Consider the following 14,669-nt stretch of genomic DNA (forward strand, 5'->3'; position numbering starts at 1 on the left):
ATAATTAAAAGGCCTGGCTGTGAACTCCAATAAATACATACTTTCACATATTATGGGTTCAGATTTCAAGATACATTCATGACTTCACTCAGCAAAAGTATTGTACATCTGTTTTAGGGTTATTAACCTAAGCGATGAGCTCTTTGTCCATAAAAGTGTACACATGCCCAACATTTTGCAGAAAATTTCAAAGATTTGCAGCCTCCATGGAGCCTTTCTATGGTCCCACTAGGATCTTAGGACCCCAAGTTAAGGACACCTGGCTTCCAGCTGAATGCTTACTATGTTGCAAGCTAGGAACACACATTTAATCACTTTTTAATTCAATAAATGTGTTGAATGCCTACAGCACTACTTCTGAGGGCTAAGGGATTCATTTATTAGTTCATCCATTTGTTCAGTGTTTTAAGGGTCTACCATGTGCCAAACCCTGATCTGGGCACTGAGAACAGGAAGATGAACAAGAAAAAACATGAGGCCAGGTGTGGTGGCTCACATCTGTAATCCCAGCACTTAGAGTCCGAGGTGGGAGGATCACTTGAGGCCAGGAATTTGAGACCAGTTTGAGCAACATGGCAAAACCCCATCACTACAAAAAATACAGAAATTAGCCAGGCCCACTGGCACATGCCTGTAGTTCCAGCTACCTAGGAGGCTGAGCCTGGGAGATTAAGGCTGCAGTGAGCCTTGATTGCACCACTGCACTTCAGCCTGGGTAACTGAGTGAGATCTTGCCTTAAAAAAGGGAAAAAGAAAAGAAGGGGCTGGGCATGGTGGCTCACTCCTGTAATCCCAGCACTTTGGGAGGCTGAGATGGGCAGATCACTGAAGGTCAGGAATTCGAGACCAGCCTGGCCAACATGGTGACACCCCGTCTCTACTTAAAAATACAAAAATTAGCCAGGGCGCAGCGACTCATGCCTGTAATCCCAGTACTTTGGGAGGCCTAGGCAGGTGGATCACAAGGTCAGGAGTTTGAGACTAGCCTGGCCAATAGGGTGAAACCCCATCTCTACTAAAAAAATACAAAAATTAGCCAGGCATGGTGGCATATGCCTGTAATCCCAGCTACTTGGGAGGCTGAGGCAGGAGAATTGCTTGAACCCGGGATGCAGAGGTGGCCGTGAGCCAAGATCACACCATTGCACTCTTGCCTGGGTGACAGAGGGAGACTCCGTCTAAAAAAAAAAAATATTAGCCAGGCATGGTGGCGGGCTCCTGTAATCTCAGCTATGTGGGAGGCTGAGGCAGGACTATTGCTTGAATCCAGGAGGCAGAGGTTGCAGTGAACCAAGATCACATCACCGCACTCCAGCCTGGGTGACAGAGCGAGACTTCATCTCAGGAAAAAATAAAAAAAAGAAAGTAAAAAGGAAGAAAGAAAGTAAAAAAAAAAAAAAGAGAGAGAGAGAGATAGAAAAGAGGAGAGGCCGGGCACGGTGGCTCATGCCCATAATCCCAGCACTTTGTGGGGGCTGAGGTGGGCAGATCACCTGAGATCAGGAGTTCGAGACCAGCCTGGCCAACATGGCAAAACCCTGTCTGTACTAAAAATACAAAAAATTAGCTGGCTGTGGTGATGGACACCTGAAATTCCAGCTACCCGGGAGGCTGAGACAGAAGAATTGCTTGCACCCAGGAGGCAGAGGTTGCAGTGAGCTGAGATCGCGCCATTGCACTCCAGCCTGGATGACAGAGCAAGACCCCATCTCAAAAAAAAAAAAAAAAAAAAAAAAAGAAAACAAAGAAAGAAAAAAGAAACGAAAAGGCATGAGGTCCATGTCCTTGAGGCCTCATCGGCTGGCGGGGAGCAGGCTGGGGTCCTGTTCACTCCCCTTGCCTCCCTCCCACCCTATCACAGCTCTCACTCCCTGAGGATGCAGGATGGAGGCTGAGGCAGTCCTGCCAGCTTGCAGCTGATGGAGGCAGGGAGGGCTGAATTGACCTCCAGGACCTTACCCCTATCTCTTGGTTCTTTCTTCCCTCCCCACCCATGACCCTCAGGCCTGCTCCCTGTGTGTTTGACTAAAGGGCAGGGATTGCTAAACCTGCTGGGTGAGTCCAGTGAGTCAGAGGCGATTCAGGTGGGCGGGCTGGTGGGCAGAAGGGCAGATGGGCAGAGGAAGTGCCAGTGCCACTGGGACCATGGCTCTGACGGTACGCGTGCAACGACTAACAGGGCTGACCGGCACCCACGACCGACAAGTGAAGCTCACCTTTCGAGGTGAGGCTTGCAGGGGTGCCCTAAGGACATTTGAAACTGGGGGCTCTGGATCCTCCATTCCCTGGGCCCTTGACCCAATGCCTTCCCATCTCTACAGCCCATCTCTTTTCTCCACCCACCCTGGTATCTCCAACCCTCTGCCTCTCCTTCCCATTGCCTACCTTTCTTTAAGGGTGAATCCAGGAGGGACTTGAAACTGGGCCAAGGGTGGGGGAAGCAAATTATTTTTTTGTGTGTGTGGGGAGGGGCTGATATATGACTAGTTTCAGTTCTGAGCAGGCTTTACCCAGAAAACAAGAAAAATTCACTGTGGTCAAGAAGCAGATATCGGTGAGGTCAGTACAGTTGGTTCCTGATCTGTCTCCCATCCAAGTCCAACCTGGGGTTCAGGGGCTCATTCCTGGCTTTGGGGAAGTATAGTCTTGGGAGGTGGGGTCAGTTTGAGGCCTGAGAGATCAGACCCAGATTGGAACAAATTAGTTGCAAGACTGGGGGAATTCATTCTTGATCACTAGTTAGCCCCAGATCAGCCCTCACTCAGATTCAAACCCATGTGCAGGGATCCCTTCCAGGTTTGGGGACGTTAGACCTAAAGTTAGCTCTAAGTCTGGAGGATTGGCTCCTGTCTGAGGGTTAGGAATAGTTTTTTTTTTTGTTTGTTTGTTTGTTTGTTTAGACAGGGCCTCTGTCACTCAGGCTGGAGTACAATGGCACAATCTCAGCTCACTGGAACCTTCACCTCCCAAGTTCAAGCTAGTCTCCTGCCTCAGCCTCCTGAGTAGCTGGGATTACATACATGTACCACCATGCCTGGCTAATTTTTGTATTTTTAGTAGAGAATGGGTTTTACCATGTTGGTCAGGCTGGTCTTGAACTCGTGATCTCAAGTGATCTGCCTGCCTTGGCCTCCCAAGGTGCTGGGATTACAGGCGTGAGCCACCGCACCCAGCCAAGAATAGGCTTTGGATTAGAGTTTAGGATCAGCACAGCATGGGTGTCACAAGCTTCCTCCTGTCCCCAGCTGTTCCGATGGCCCCACTATGGGGCTCCACTGGCTGGAGAGTGTCTGTCTGTGCAGGTGGTCAACTGCAGCCGTGTATTCAGCCCTAGGTGAGTAGGCCTGGGGAGACAGGGATGCAGGTCGGGCTGGGGGTGACTTAGAGCCATTCCCCTGGGTCACTGTTTTGCTCTATGCCACTCCCCTAGGCCTCTAGGGACCCTGGTAATCTCCCTGCAGCAGCTACAGAATGCTGGGCATTTGGTGCTACGGGAAGCCCTAGTGGATGAGAATCTTCGAGTGTCCCCGGTGAGCCCCTCCGGCCCCCAGGCTGCCACCCTCAAGTACCTCTAGATGAAGGGTTCCATTTCTCACAGGGGAAAACCTAAGATCCAGAGAGGAGTGGTAACAAGGCCTCTAGCCAGGATTCCTTTCAGCAATCAATTCTTTTGGGAGACAAAGATGAACCTGGCTGGATTCTCCTGGTGTTTCATGGAAGGGCTCATAGCCTAGTAGACATGGACCTAACTTCAAATCTCAGACCTGCCATTTCCTGTCTGGGAACTTGTACAAGTTCTTTAGCATTTGGAAGCTGTTTTCTTTTTTTTGTTTTGTTTTGAGATGGAATCTCGCTCTGTCACCCAGGCTGGAATGCAGTGCCGCAATCTTGGCTCACTGCAACCTCCACCTCCCAGGTTTAAGCGATTCTCCTGCCTCAGCCTCCCAAGTAACTGGGACTACAGGCGCCCACCACCACGCCCGGCTAATTTTTTTTATTTTCAGGAGAGACTGGGTTTCACCATCTTGGCCAGGTTGGTCTCGAACTCCTGACCTTGTGATCCACCCTCCTTGGCCCCCCAAAGTGCTGGGATTACAGGCATGAGCCACTGCGCCTGGCCTGGAAGCTGTTTTCTCATTTATATAATGTGGAAATTTTGAGCTCTTATGATAAGCCAAATGCTGAGCTGAGCAATGAGGATTCTGTGGTGAGCAAAACCAGATAAGGATTCACACCCTTGGAAGGGAGGCAAACATTAAACAAATATTCACACAAGTAAATGTGAAACTGGAACTGGCAGGTGTTAGAAGAAAGCTGGTAGGGGCTGGGAGAGGGTACAACAGGAGAGTATGACCTACTTGGGGGCCAGAGAAGGTTCCCTGAGGAAATAGTGCCTGAACTTAGACTTGAAGGATAATAGATGTTAACTGGGAGGAGAGAATGTTCCAGGCAGAGGAAAAGGCATATGCAAAAGCCCAGCACCTTGAAGGAGCACAGCTGGGGTGCCTGGAGTGAGATGGAGCTGGAAAGGTTGGTGGGGCCAGACCAGGCAGAGTACTGAAGGCCACCGTAAGGGATTTCCAACAAAAAATGAGAGAATTCTGGAATCCTGTTGGGCCTCAGGAGGTAACTTGTGGCTGGGCACAGTGGCTCATGCCTGTAATCCCAGCACTTTGGGAAGCTAAAGCAGAAGGATCATCTGAGCTCAAGACCAGCCTGGGCAACATACATAATAAGACCTCATCAATACTAAAAATGAAAAAAAAAAAAAAAAAAAGAAGAAAGAAAATAAATAACGAGGAAACTTGCCTAGTTACTTATTTCTTAATAGGTTATGAGTAGTCTACATTATTAATGATCAGAGAGGAACCACAAGGCACCATGGATGCTGGCCAGAAAGATCTCTGCCGCCTGGAGCAAAAGGCATTGGCATTGTCCTTGGGCCTCTCTTAGACCCAGGGCAGTTAGAGGGGGGGCCCTAGGGGATACTGTATCTGGTTTTAGATCCAGGTGGAGCTTGACCTGAAGTACCAGCCCCCAGAGGGCGCTACGGGAGCCTGGTCAGAGGAGGACTTTGGGGCACCCATCCAGGACAGGTAATCCCCCCAGCAACTGAAGCAAGACCTGGTGGTCCCAGCCCAGGCAGACCCTGGAAAGGGAGAAGTAGTGCCCAGTTCCACTCTGGATCTGCCGATTCAGTGACCCTTGGACGTGTGCTGAGCAGGTGCCGCTCTGTAGCCAGGAATGTTCCTCTTAGTCCTTTCATTTATTTCCCCCCAGCTTGGAGTTAATCATCCCCAATGTGGGCTTCCAGGAACTGGAGTAAGTATGTGGGGATGACCTGGAGTCACCGAGGTCAGTCTTGGAGTTAGGAGCCAGTGATATGGGGGCAGCCCCAGGGTCTTGGGTCAGAACTGAATCAGTTCCAGGATCAGAGGTCAGTCCTAGAATCAGAGGTCAGTCCTGGAATTAGAAAGGTCCCAGGGTTAAGAGTCTGTCCTGCGAACAGTGAAGTCAGCCACAAGGTCAATAATTGGTCCTAGGATCAGTGGGATCAGTTCAAGGGTCAGGGGTCAGTCCAAGGCTCCAGGAAGTCAAGGGATTGCCCGGAGATGGGTGATGGGTTCCAGGCATGTCCCTTGAGGGCCTTTCCTATCAGGCCTGGGGAGGCCCAGCTGGAGCGGCGGGCAGTGGCTCTAGGCCGCAGGCTAGCTCGAAGCCTAGGCCAGCAGGACGATGAGGAGAATGAGCTGGAGCTTGAGCTGGAGCAGGACCTGGATGATGAGCCTGACGTGGAACTTTCTGGTGTTATGTTCAGCCCCCTCAAGAGGTAACTTGTACCCATGGCACACCTGCTCCCACACCCATCTGCCCTCACAAACACACCGTCCCATGGTGTGTGGGAAAGGTGGATTCTCTGGTCACTTGCTCCTAGGCATAGACACTGCCATGTTCACACACATAGTTACAGTGGCTCACACACATGCAGGGGATGAGAGCTTGATGGGGGCAAGATTTGTCTCTTCACTACAGCGTCCCAGTGCTTGGGACAGTGTTAGCACATAGTAGGTACTCAGTAAACCTCTGTTGCATGAATGAATGGTTTCCGGCTCCAGGAATGAGTCAAATTTTGGGTGTAGGGTTGAGATAGAGGCAGCAAGACATGATCTGAAGGACTTGGAATCCAAAAATTCACAGGGAGAGAAAACATCATTCCCAGCACCAAGCAAGTGTGTGTGTGTGTGTGTGTGTGTGCACGCGTGCGCGTGTGCAGGGGAGGGACCAAGTGAGTGCTAACCTTAAGCTTCTCTCCAGCCGCACCAGGGCCCTGGCCCATGGGGATCCCTTCCAGGTGTCCAGAGCTCAAGACTTCCAGGTACTGCTCTTTTTCCAAGGCCTAACCCTTGGGAGTACTACCTCTTCCGGCACCATTGTTCTTTCCCTCCACCCAGGAAGGTCTGGCTTCCTTTCCTCATCCTTCTGTACCTCTCAGGTGGGAGTCACCGTGCTGGAAGCCCAGAAACTGGTTGGAGTCAACATTAACCCCTATGTGGCCGTGCAAGTGGGGGGACAGCGCCGTGTGACCGCCACACAGCGTGGGACCAATTGCCCCTTCTACAATGAGGTGGGTGCCACCACAGAAGAGGGCGAGCCTGACAGAATGGGAGGGGTTGATGTGAGAACTATTCCCGGAGGGGGTGCGGCCTAGGTGGAAATGGAGCCAGATGCTGGGCCTATGGATTGGGTTTGGGGGGTTGCTGATCCAGGAAAAGGTTGCAGTGAGAGGGTTGGGGGTGGGAGAAGGAGGGTCTTCTGAGCAAGAGACCTGGGTAAGCTGGCGGGAGCCCTTCACATCTAACCTCTCATCCTCACTTCAATTCAGTACTTCTTGTTCGAATTTCATGACACACGGCTTCGCCTCCAAGACTTGCTGCTGGAGATCACGGTGAGTGGGGTAGGGGTGACCAATGTCCTTCAGAGAAGGGGGGATGGGAAAGCTGCAGGACTAACACCACCTTCCCCCCAGGCTTTCCACTCGCAGACCCTCCCCTTTATGGCCACCCGGATAGGCACCTTCAGGATGGACCTGGGCATCATCTTGGACCAGCCAGGTATGGAATCGTCCCCTTATTGAGACTCTGCACGGACAAGGGCCCCAGAGATTGACCCTGCGGTGACTCCGCATGGACCCCTATACACTCACTTCGGAGAGGGCCATCTCTGAATTCTTGGCACTTCCGCTCCTCCCTGCTGAGCCAGAGAAGCCCTGGCCATTGTCCGTCACTCCGATGACAGCCTCACGGCCACCCTGTGCGTCCCACCGGTCGCCCCTTACCCCTGGCTCGCCCCTTCACCCTTAGATGGCCAATTCTACCAAAGATGGGCTCCGCTGCATGATCCCCGGGACACCCGCGCCGGGACCAAGGGTTTTGTTAAGGTCACCTTGTCCGTGAGGGCGCGCGGGGACCTGCCCCCTCCAATGTTACCCCCGGCCCCAGGGCACTGTTCGGACATCGACAAGTGAGCCGGGGTGAGGTGGGGAGGGGTACATGGATCCGGGGGTGGCCGTGGGGCGCGGATAAGGGGAGGGGCCGAGATCCCAGTTTCTCCCCCCGGGTCGGTGCCCCCTCCCCTAGGAACCTGCTCCTGCCGCGCGGGGTGCCCGCCGAGAGGCCGTGGGCGCGGCTCCGCGTGCGTCTGTACCGCGCCGAGGGGCTTCCCGCGCTGCGCCCCGGGCTGCTGGGCAGCCTGGCCCGCGCCCTGCACGACCAGCGGGTCCTGGTGGAGCCCTATGTGCGGGTGTCTTTCCTGGGGCAGGAGGTAAGTCCCTCCGTGGCCCACGGCGCCGAGGCTCCGGCCCCGACTCCGCGCTGATCTCCCTCCTCCTGTCTTTAACGCCACCTTCAGGGTGAGACGTCGGTGCGCGCCGAAGCGGCGGCGCCCGAGTGGAACGAGCAGCTGAGCTTCGTGGAGCTCTTCCCGCCGCTGACGCGCAGCCTCCGCCTGCAGCTGCGGGACGACGCGCCCCTGGTCGACGCGGCCCTCGCTACGCACGTGCTGGACCTGAGGCGGATCTCCCATCCGGGCCGCGCTGGTGAGAGCTTCCGGCCGCGGCAAATCCGGCCTCACTCGCCTCGGTCCATAGGGCGCTGTAGGGCCCATTCCCAACCGCAAGCCCCACCCCCGCGACCCCGCTCCGCCTAGGAGGGCTGGTCCGCCCGCAAAACAAACTGCTTCAAGCCGCCCCCAGACTGTGAACCCCACCATCGGTTTGGCTCCGTTGGCAAAATTCTGACCACAGCCGCCTGTCCAGTAACCAGCCCAGTCCCACCCTTCTACAGCTGTGCACGCGCTGACACTGCCGGTCCACTCCTTTCCCCGACCCCTAGGCCTGGCGGATCGCCCGTAGCTCCGCCCCAATCCCGACCCCGCCCCAATCAATCCCGACTCCGCCCCCAGAGCTCAGGCTGCGTCCCCCGAGCCCGGGCTCCCGCGGTTTCTAGCTCCTTGGGGCGCTGAGCTGTTTTGGAGGCGCCCCAGGTCGTGTTTCACAGGGACGCGTCCGCAACTGCTGACCAACTTCTTCCCTTTCAGAGCGGCCTAGTCCCCCTCCCCTGCCCTCAGCCCCGAATACTTGGAGGAGATCAGGGTGAGGTGCAGAGATTTACCAGCACTCGCCCTCCCCGCGCTCCCCTCCAACACGCTGCTCTTGTTTCCCACAGCGGGGTTTAATCCTACCTTCGGCCCGGCCTGGGTGCCCCTCTATGGCTCGCCCCCCAGCGCGGGGCTCCGGGATGGTCTTCAAGGTCTCAACGAAGGCGTTGGCCAAGGCATTTGGTTCCGCGGCCGCCTTCTGCTGGCTGTGTCCATGCAGGTGTTGGAAGGGAGAGCTGAACCTGAGCCTCCCCGGGCCCAGCAGGGGTCCACGTTATCTCGGCTCACCCGAAAGAAGAAAAAGAAAGCCAGAAGGGATCAGACCCCAAAGGCGGTTCCGCAGCACGTGGACGCCAGCCCCGGTGCCGAGGGGCCTGAGATTCCCAGTGCCATGGAGGTGGAGGTGGAGGAGCTGCTGCCGCTGCCAGAGGTGGGGGCTGGGGGGTAGCAAAGGGGGCGGGGTCACCTCAGCTCTGGAAGGTGGAATCCACTCTCAGGCATTAAACACCACGACAGGGGTCTCAATTTGGGGGCCTGGGCGAAGAGTGAGGTGTGTGCCCACATGGGCTCTGGTATATGCACACATGTTGTGGGAGAGACGACCCATACCCAGGGCCAATGCTGGGGCCGCGAGGAGGGAGAGGGAGTAAGAAACCTGCAGTGACTTCCAAGCCTTGGTCGCACTTCTTTATGCGGGCATTGCGGCCAAGCAGAGTCCAGGCTGTTCCCTGGGAGAGTAGGTGCTGACTCCAGCCTGATGGCCTCCCCCAGAATGTCCTGGCGCCCTGTGAAGATTTCTTGCTTTTCGGTGTGCTCTTCGAGGCCACCATGATCGACCTCGCTGTGGCCTCCCAGCCCATCAGCTTCGAGATCTCCATTGGTGTGTGGCCTAGCCAAACCTGAGTGCCATGGGTTTGAGGGTGGGCACTCTTATTTCAGACCTTAGAACCCTGGAAGGGGCTGTTGACTTTCAGTAAGGGGTGGGTTCTGACTTCTATTGAGGCAGAGGTGGTTGAGGGGGGGTTCCGGCCCTCAGCCTGGCGCCCACTGACCCTTGCTGCCCCGGGGCAGGTCGCGCAGGCCGCTTGGAGGAGCAATTGGGCCGAGGGTCCAGGGCCGGGGAGGGAACTGAGGGTGCGGCGGTGGAGGCTCAGCCTCTGCTGGGAGCCAGGCCAGAGGAGGAGAAAGAGGAGGAGGAACTGGGGATCCCTGCTCAGCGGCCTGAGCCCATGGACGGCAGTGGGTGAGTGCTCCCGGTGGCTGGAAGGGGCGGTCTGGGAGGTCCCCAAGAGCCCAGAATGCCCGCGAAGCCTCCTCTCCACCTGCCAGTCCATATTTCTGCTTGCCCCTCCGTCACCGCAAGCCATGCATGCATGTGTGGAGTCGCTGGGAGGACCACACCTGGCGCCTGCAGAGCAGCAACTGCGTGCGCAAAGTGGCCGAGAGGCTGGTAAGGGCAAGACTGGTGCCCACAGGGAGAGACTGGGCCGTAGGGACGCCTAGGACACTGCAGCCTTTGAAGGAAGCTCTGCAGTGGGGCTAATGGGCAGGCACTAGAGAGCCAGCACCTTGTTGGTGCAAGGCCAGAGGGGCAAGGGCCAAAGAGCACAGCTTCTGGGCGAACTGAGGATGCCAGGAGTTGTGGGAGGACAGAGTTTCAGAATGGCTGGACCCTGGAAGGGGCTGGATGGAGATGGGTAGAGGTACTGCTGGTGGGGCCCCACTTTTGGTGGAGCCAGTAGGGGGCTGGAAAGATGGAGCCATCAACCTGATGGAGCCAAAGAAGGGCAGCCCAAGAGGTGTGGTCATGAGTGGGTGGGGCCCAGGTGGGGGTGTGGTCTACGAGAGGTCTGAGTTAGGGACCCTCAAGACTCTGACCCTCTCCCACCTTGCGCAGGACCAGGGGCTGCAGGAGGTTGAGAGACTGCAGCGCAGGCCAGGGCCTGGCGCCTGTGCACAGCTCAAGCAGGCACTGGAAGAGCTGGTGGCTGGGAGCAGGTGAGCTGAGAGCCACCCCTACTGTTGCCTGTACTTGGGCCAACTCCAGGGCAAGGGAGACTCTCGGTGGCTGTCTGGACCCAAGGGCGGCTTGCAGCTGCATTTGCTCAGCACCTTACAGAAAAATGAGAAGACAATTTTTCCTATCCAGGGAGCTGATGAGATTATTGGGAGTTAGGCTTCCGTGATTCTCTGGCACCTCAGCTGTTTTCCATCTCCATGAGTTCCCTTTCCCACGCTCCTAGAGGCTTATCCCGTGTCTCTTTTCAAACCTCGCCTCCTCTCCTCCACACTTGTTCCTGCTAATCACCTTCCCACACCCAGTCTACCTCCTTGCCGGCTTCTGCATCCATCTGCTCTCCTCTTTTCCTGCTCCAGTGACCACAGCTGTGATCTGGATTTCATCACTGGAGGAATTAGCTCTGTAATTGTCAATTTTCTCCCCTTCATCATTGATTGGTCCCTAGTTACCAGGTCATTGCTGTAACCACATAAACATGTTCGGCCAGGCGCGGTGGCTCACACCCGTAATCCCAGCACTTTTGGAGGCTGAGGCGGGCAGATCATTTGAGGTCAGGAGTTCAAGACCAGCCTGGCCAACATGGTGAAACCCTGTCTCTACCAAAAAAATACAAAAATTAGCCGGGCATAATGGTGGGTGCCTCCCAGCTACTTGGGAGGCTGAGGCAGGAGAATCACTTGAACCCGAGAGGCAGAGGTTGCAGTGAGCCAAGATTGCGCCACTGCAGTCCAGCCTGGGCAACAGAGCGAGACGTCTCAAAAACAAACAAACAAAACAAACAACCAAAAAAATGTTCTAGTTACTTCCATCTTTGACCTTCACTACTGCCCTGAATTCCATTACCTGCTCCAGGTACTTAAGTGATTTTCAGATCCTCTTCTCAAAAGGGTTCTTTATTTGATAACTATTTATGGCACTTACTATGCCAGACACTGTTTTAGGCACAGGAATATCAGTGAAAAAGCATTCCTGCCCACAAAAATCCCTGAAGTTGGCCAGGCACAATGGCTCACACCTGTAGTCCCAGCTACTTGGAGGAGGCTGAAGTGGGAAGAGCCCAGGGGTTCAAGGCTGCAGAGAACCATGATTGCGCCACTGCACTCCAGTCTGGGTGACAGAATGGGGCCCTGACTCTAAAAAAAAAAAAAACCCTGAAGCTTACGTTTGGGTGTAGAGGTTGGGGATGGGTGGCGACATGTAAAATAAGCATATAAACAGAAAAATACTAAGTAGGAGAAGTGTTAAGGAAGAACACGAAGCAAGGAAGCATTAGAAAGAGGTACTGCAATTTCAGAAAGGGTGTGGAGGGGAGGCCACCGTGAAGGTGACATGAAGATGGAGGAGAAAGCCTGCCTGTAATGGTGTTCCAGGTGGAGGGGACAGCATGCCTGGAGTGTTTGAGGAGGAGCACAGAACCAGTGTGACTGCGGCAGTGTGACATAGTAGAAGAGGCTGGAGGAGGCCGGGGGAAGGAGGATGATGGTGGGGAGGGACAGATCCTGTGGGAGCCTCACAAGCCATTTTAATGACTTTGGCTTCTTCTGTGAGTGAAATGGGGGGGGCAGTGAATGTTTCGAAAAGGAAAAAGATACACTCTAACACATAGATCCTTAAAAGGGATCAGTGGGGGAGGAAGCAGGGAAATTAGTAAAGGGGCTATTGTGATAATCCAGGTGACAGGTGGTGATGAACTGATCTAGGGGATGGTTGCAGTGGAGATGGAGTGCTGTGGATGGATTCAAGAGAAAATTTGTAATTGGGGGTGATACCTCAGGACTTGCTAAGATTTTGGCTTGTGGGCTGGGTGTGGTGGCTCACACCTGGAATCCCAGCACTTTGGGAGGCCAAGGTGGGAGGATCAGTTGAGCCCAGGAGTTTGAGACCAACCTGAACAATATAGGAAGACTTTGTCTCTATGAAAAATACAAAAGTTAGCTGGGTGTGGTGGTGCACACCTGTAGTCCCAGCTACTCAGGAGGCTGAGATGGGAGGATGGCTTGAGTCCAGGAGGTTAAGGCTGTACCAACCGCATAGTTATGCAAGCCAAAATCTTCTTTTTTTTGAAAAAAAAGAAAAAACCTGTTTTCAATAGAAAACAAAAGGAGAAGGTCTGAGGGAAGCAGGGATGAGGTGGGATCTGAGGGAAGGCAGATAGTAGGAGCTTAGTTTTGGACATGCTAACTGAAATTCTTATTGAATTGTAAGTAGACATGTGTGGTAGGCAGTTAGCTATATGAGTTGAGTTCTGGGGAGAATTCTAGGCTGGAAATGTCAATTTGGGAGCTGTCATTATGTAGATGGAGCTGGATAACAGCATTAACAGAGCATAGAAAAGAGAAATCTGAGAACCTGGAGTGCTCCAGCATTTAGAGGAAGGGAGAAAGCAGGGACTCAGCCAAGGACCCTGATCAGGAGAGGCAGTGAGGTAGGAGGCTGTAGGTGGTCACTTTTCTGTTTTCACCATGCTCAACCTTTCAGCGTCAGTAGACACAGTTGTTTCACCATGTTGGCCAGGCTGGTCTCGAACTCCTGACCTCAAGTGATTCACTGCCTCGGCCTCCCAAAGTGCTGGGATTACAGGCCTGAGCCACCACACCTGGCCAGATTCTGGATATTTTTTGAAGGTAGAGCATAAAGAATTTGCTGATGAATTGATGTGGAATAAGAGAGAAAGAGCAGTGAGAGATGACTCGAAAGTTCTGAGGTGAAATAGGGTTGTTGTTTTTTTTTTTGCGGGGGGCGGGGGGATCATTGGAAAGTATGCATTTGGCTTGGGCATGTAATGTTCAAGCTATACGTTAGCCAACCTGTTGGAGACTAAACCACACCATCCCCATCTGAGGCTTCAATGCGCTTAGGAATCCTCTAGGGTGTAAATGCAGCTTCTGATTCATCAGGGCCTGGGGTGGGGCTGAGGTCCTGCAGTTTTAAATAGCCTGCAGGTGATACCAGTGCTGTTGGTCCGTGGGCCACACCTGGGATAGCCAGGGTAGTAGGTGGTTAAATATTAGTGAGCTCTGGAGCTCAAGAGCAAAGCTGGCCTTGATGATTTTTGGGAGTGGTCCAAATAGAGATAGGCCATCTTTGCAGGAGAAAGGTTGCCTCTTCAGAGCTCAAGACTGAGAGGGCTATGAGGGAGGCTGGGGGTGGGAGGTCAGCTCGGAGGGAAGTGGCTCCAAGGTCAGCGTCCTTCTCCTTTCCTTTGACTCCTGTCTGCTGCGCATATCCCTGCTCACTGCAGACAGTTTTGCCGCGGTGCCGAGCGTAGGACGATGACCCGGCCCAATGCCCTGGATCGATGCCGAGGGAGACTCTTGGTGCACAGCCTGGTACGGCCTCGGGAAGGGACTCAGGGGCGCCTAGCTGGGGCCTTCCGCTCATGCTGTCTTTTTGCCCTCCCAGAACCTTTTGGCTAAGCAAGGACTGCGACTTCTACGTGGCCTGAGACGGGGCAACGTGCAAAAGAAGGTGGCATTGGCCAAGAAGCTCCTGGCAAAACTGCGCTTTCTGGCTGAGGAGGTAATGCCTCGCTCACCCCACTTTCCTACCCTGTACACCCTTTTCCCTGAGCTTTTGAACCATTCCAGAGGCCTCTGGCAGGTGTGACATAACATTTTTGCTTTGGAATGATGCCAGGGCTGGGACTCATTGCTATGGGCATAGGACCAAGATCCATTTGCAGTAGCTAAGGGTGAGGACGAGAGTTCTAGAATCCAGCAGAGACCCAGGGAATATTCAGGATCTCTTTGGATGAAGATTTGAGAGTAGGCTGCCTTGAGCATGACCTCCCTTGTCTGAAGCACTAAATATGACATGCGTGAAGGGTGAAGGGAGTTGACAGGAGCAGAAACTGAGGGTTAGACACGGAAAGTGATTGGTCCACCATGCTGCAGCTGCTTAAGACAGAAGCTCAGTCCTTCCCAAAGGCACAGGATGTTTAGACCGCTTGGGCCAGTAGGTTCTCAAACAGTGAGGAAATGTAGTCTCAGACCTT

At 54.1% G+C, this 14,669-nt stretch overlaps 1 protein-coding gene across 8 annotated transcripts in view; it reads left to right on the top strand.

Moving 5' to 3' along the window:
- Nucleotides 1-14,669, top strand: part of LOC129474845 (fer-1-like protein 4) — a 58,766-nt gene that overhangs the window by 7,006 nt on the left and 37,091 nt on the right. For 6 of the 8 annotated variants that reach the window (XR_010119403.1, XM_063633598.1, XM_063633599.1 and 3 more), the window contains exons 1-19: nt 2,140-3,334; nt 3,431-3,530; nt 5,005-5,096; nt 5,281-5,322; nt 5,660-5,830; nt 6,316-6,376; nt 6,494-6,625; nt 6,884-6,946; nt 7,028-7,112; nt 7,362-7,521; nt 7,638-7,821; nt 7,909-8,095; nt 8,724-9,085; nt 9,427-9,535; nt 9,727-9,898; nt 9,985-10,105; nt 10,553-10,653; nt 13,917-14,004; nt 14,078-14,194. Coding sequence is in view for 7 of the 8 variants with exons in the window: in XM_063633598.1 (XP_063489668.1) it covers nt 3,021-3,334; nt 3,431-3,530; nt 5,005-5,096; nt 5,281-5,322; nt 5,660-5,830; nt 6,316-6,376; nt 6,494-6,625; nt 6,884-6,946; nt 7,028-7,112; nt 7,362-7,521; nt 7,638-7,821; nt 7,909-8,095; nt 8,724-9,085; nt 9,427-9,535; nt 9,727-9,898; nt 9,985-10,105; nt 10,553-10,653; nt 13,917-14,004; nt 14,078-14,194 (2,661 nt within the window). In the remaining variant the exon portion in view is untranslated. Of the gene's footprint in view, nt 1-2,139; nt 3,335-3,430; nt 3,531-5,004; nt 5,097-5,280; nt 5,323-5,659; nt 5,831-6,315; nt 6,377-6,493; nt 6,626-6,883; nt 6,947-7,027; nt 7,113-7,361; nt 7,522-7,637; nt 7,822-7,908; nt 8,096-8,723; nt 9,086-9,426; nt 9,536-9,726; nt 9,899-9,984; nt 10,106-10,552; nt 10,654-13,916; nt 14,005-14,077; nt 14,195-14,669 lie in introns of those variants that run through there. The other 2 variants (XM_063633600.1, XM_063633601.1) reach the window with 2 other exon arrangements.

Source organism: Symphalangus syndactylus, chromosome 24 (assembly GCF_028878055.3).
Source record: "Symphalangus syndactylus isolate Jambi chromosome 24, NHGRI_mSymSyn1-v2.1_pri, whole genome shotgun sequence".
Classification (NCBI taxonomy): Eukaryota; Metazoa; Chordata; class Mammalia; order Primates; family Hylobatidae; genus Symphalangus; species Symphalangus syndactylus.